This window comes from Microtus ochrogaster, linkage group LG9, assembly GCF_000317375.1.
Source record: "Microtus ochrogaster isolate Prairie Vole_2 linkage group LG9, MicOch1.0, whole genome shotgun sequence".
In the NCBI taxonomy this organism is placed as follows: Eukaryota; Metazoa; Chordata; class Mammalia; order Rodentia; family Cricetidae; genus Microtus; species Microtus ochrogaster.
Window position 1 is genome coordinate 11,726,368 of NC_022034.1, and position 3,262 is coordinate 11,729,629.

A 3,262-nucleotide genomic window follows, 5' to 3' on the forward strand; every position below is an offset into this window, starting at 1 on the left:
TCCGGAGGACAGACAGCGAAGCAGCCATCTTAAGAGTCACCCTTCTGTGTGTTCAGCTTAGAGCACGAGCTACTACGTAACCTCAGGTCCAGCATGGCGCCAGTGTTGCTTCACAAGGGCTGTGAAGTGTCTATGAGGTTCTGCAACACCCCAGCATCACATAGACTGAGAAGACAGCCAGACAACAACCCTTCTCCTGAGTACCCTTCCCTTCACCTACTACACATAATTAGCCGTGTGGGTGGCTTTAAGTGTAGAGCAAACCCTGATAAGCCTGTTTTATAAACAGACCCTGAAGGGGAGGGTGTCAAGGGTTGGGGATTATTGGCAAGCTCAGCCCCCACCCAGGAGTCACCCGGTAATCCCACAGTCCTAAAATCTGAATTTTGGCTGTGCTGAATTATTCCTTACCAAAGATAATGTAAGCAAACAAACAAACAAATAAACGACTGTTTGTATATAAGCTGTTAAGGACAATTGTATACAGATCAAAAAAATAGCAGAGGAGTCATTTTATTGGCTGTCCACAGGATGTTCATCACACAGGAGGCAAGGACTGCCAAACGGTGGCACAATACAACACCCAATCTAAGCGCTGACAGAAGGTTAAATGTCTGTCCCTGGCAGGACGGGCCCCAGTAACCCTCTGCAGCTAAGTCCACGCAGGATGGCATCGCCCTTTGTGCTCAGTCTGTCGCTCTGGAAAGTTTCACAAGATTAAAAAGAAGGAAAGGAAGGAAAACAGAGAAAGCAGCGTGTCTTCTGGAATACCACCACTGTAGCACGAGTGTGGCATGCAAACCTAGGTCTGGTCGGCCTTTCCCGTTAGGAGTTTTGTTTTGTTTTAACGAACAAATGGAACGGCCTGTCAATTTCAATTAGTAGCATTATATTAAGTGCAATTTCAGTCTGGCCGCCAGTGTCGAAAACCTTTCTCGTGTCTGTCCTAAGAGCAGCCGACAGAGGGCGCTGCATCCACGCAGGCTCGATCATTCCAGGCTCCTCCTCTAGAGGAGCCTCTCTTCCCCGGCCCACCTGGCAGATTCCAAACAAAATGTCCACTTGGCTAGGTCCATTGTTTTCTTTCCGTTTGTTGTCACCTGTGGTCCCGCGGCTGGCCTTGAAGGTCACACGGAGCTGAGTTTTACTAAGCCCCGCACGGAGTCTTCGTGCAGAGAGTCCTGGCTGGCCAGGCCCAGCATATGCATGGTGCGGCTATGTGTCAGGGGGCTGCCTGTCCCCAGCATCCTTGGCGGTGAAGGTGCCTCATCCGGGGTCAGAAACTGGTGGCCCCCGTGCTCGTCCTTCAGGGGCATAATGTCTGAGAGCGTGGCCTCGGTGGCAAGGTTGGGCATGGAGGAGGGTGGCGTGGGCTGACCCAGTGTCAGGCTAGCACACGGGGTGCCCAAGCCTGGCTTCCCAGGCATGTGCAGCTCTTCGCTGGTGAGGCTCGGCTCGCTCTGAAGCAGAGGAGTGGCTGCGGCCTGCAAAACGAATTTGGTGCTCTGAATGCACTGGTCTTGGTCGCACTGGAGAGCAGCGGGAGCCAGCAAAGAGAAGGTAGAGAGAGGCAGGGAAGGGAGAGGGTGAGATAGGGGCGGGAGAGTGTGGGAGAAGAGAAACCGTTAGTGACTGGTCAGTAAGGCAGAGAGAGGCAAGGAGCCCGCATCCAGAGAAATGACACATACAAATCTGAGGGGCCCAATACAGTGCTCTGATGAGCGGGCACTCACTGGTGGGCCTCCAGCGTGCAGTGTCAGCTATCAGCTATGATACCCATGGCCTTCACTCCAAACTTACAGGATGCCATTTAAAAATAATCCCGGAAAAGTTACAAGATTTTCCCACCCTCAGCAGTAGAGACCACTGCTTCTTGTAGGTTGAGAACTTTTGTTTTTGTGTATGTATTTGTATGTGGTGTGCATGCAAGTGTATATATATGTGTGTGTGTGTGTGTGTGTGTGTGTGTGTGTGTGTGTGCATGTGTTTGTATGTGCACACCCGTGCGTGTGTGTGGGGGGGGTGTTGAAATCAGGTACCTTTCCCCATAGCGTATGTACTGAGGCAGAGTTTCCCTCTTGAACCTGGGATGTACCAATTTGATTAGTCTAGCTGGCAGGCTTATTCCAGCTACCCTTATCTGCCCCCCATGAGCTGGGATTACAGGTGGCTGACGTCACAGAACAGTTAGACACATTTCTGGTTTGTGAGACGGGGATCCCAGTTGCTCTGCCCACCTTGGCTTTCAAGTGTGTAGACACTTGAGAAGCCAGAAGCCACTGCACAGAACATGGGAACCCTAAACTCCATCCTGCCCGGCTCCTCATAGTAGAGTCAGAAGGCAGCTTCCCAACAGCAAGGAGAAGCAATGAGTGTGGAGCTCGGATCAAACTACTAGCTGGGGAACAAGCGTACTTCCTCTCTTTAAATAGGAAGTACTAGGGCATGCAGGGGCTGCCGGGCTTGCTCAAGACCTCACAACTAGATGGATCCAGTGTTGAGGCTGGGTCCTTTGACTGCGAACCAACAACAACTACATATGGAGCTTGGTAAATATTGGCTTTACGTGGCTCAGTAGTCCCTGATTAGAACCACACACTAATAGCCCTGTTCCTACCAATTGGCACAGATGTGCCATTCATCACCAGCAACCCAGAAGCAGCCCACAGGAACACGTACAAAGCAACCTTAACGGGGGCAGCGAGAGCAACTGCCTGAGATTGTAAACGTCTATTTCATCCCCTGTTGCGCGCGCATCCTTCCTGGAGCACACCTTTCTCAAGTTCCCTCCGTCTAAGCCTAGATGGGAAGGCTGAGGGCTGCAGAAGTTGAAAGCCCCTGGCTTCAGGGCTGGAGCCAAATTCAAGGGGGCCTCTGGGGAATGACATAGCAATGGGGGTGGGGAGTTTTCTTTCATCCCAGCCAATGGAATCTCAAAGAAACAAGGAGGTGAGGATGTGAAGATACAAACATCACTTCGCTGGCTTAAACAACTGCTGTGGCCTGGAGGTGGGGCACCATGAAGCCAAGAAAGGTGAGGCTGGCCCCTTGTTGGCATTGCTTCCTTATATGTTTTCTTTTTGTCACCGGAGCTCTCTCCTGGAGCCCCATACTGTGACCTCTCCTGTGATTCACTTCTTTTTTTAACCAGGTAGACTCGGCTTGCAAAAAAAAAAAAAAAAAAAAAAAAAGCCACTGCACTGGCTGGAACTCTGTTGAAATGCTTAATAGCGACACCTGGTGGCATCTGGTCTGTGGAGAG

General features: G+C 51.1%; 1 protein-coding gene across 5 annotated transcripts in view; it reads right to left on the reverse strand.

Moving 5' to 3' along the window:
• Positions 1-485: 485 nt before the first annotated feature.
• The window catches only part of Zdhhc14 (zinc finger DHHC-type containing 14), a 252,573-nt gene continuing 249,796 nt past the window's right edge, over positions 486-3,262 (reverse strand). For 4 of the 5 annotated variants that reach the window (XM_026787360.1, XM_013352351.2, XM_013352350.2 and 1 more), the window contains one exon: positions 486-1,529. In XM_026787360.1, coding sequence (XP_026643161.1) covers positions 1,128-1,529 — 402 coding nt within the window. In that variant the 3' untranslated portion in view covers positions 486-1,127. The remainder of the gene's footprint in view (positions 1,530-3,262) is intronic. The other variant, XM_005363404.3, reaches the window with a different exon arrangement.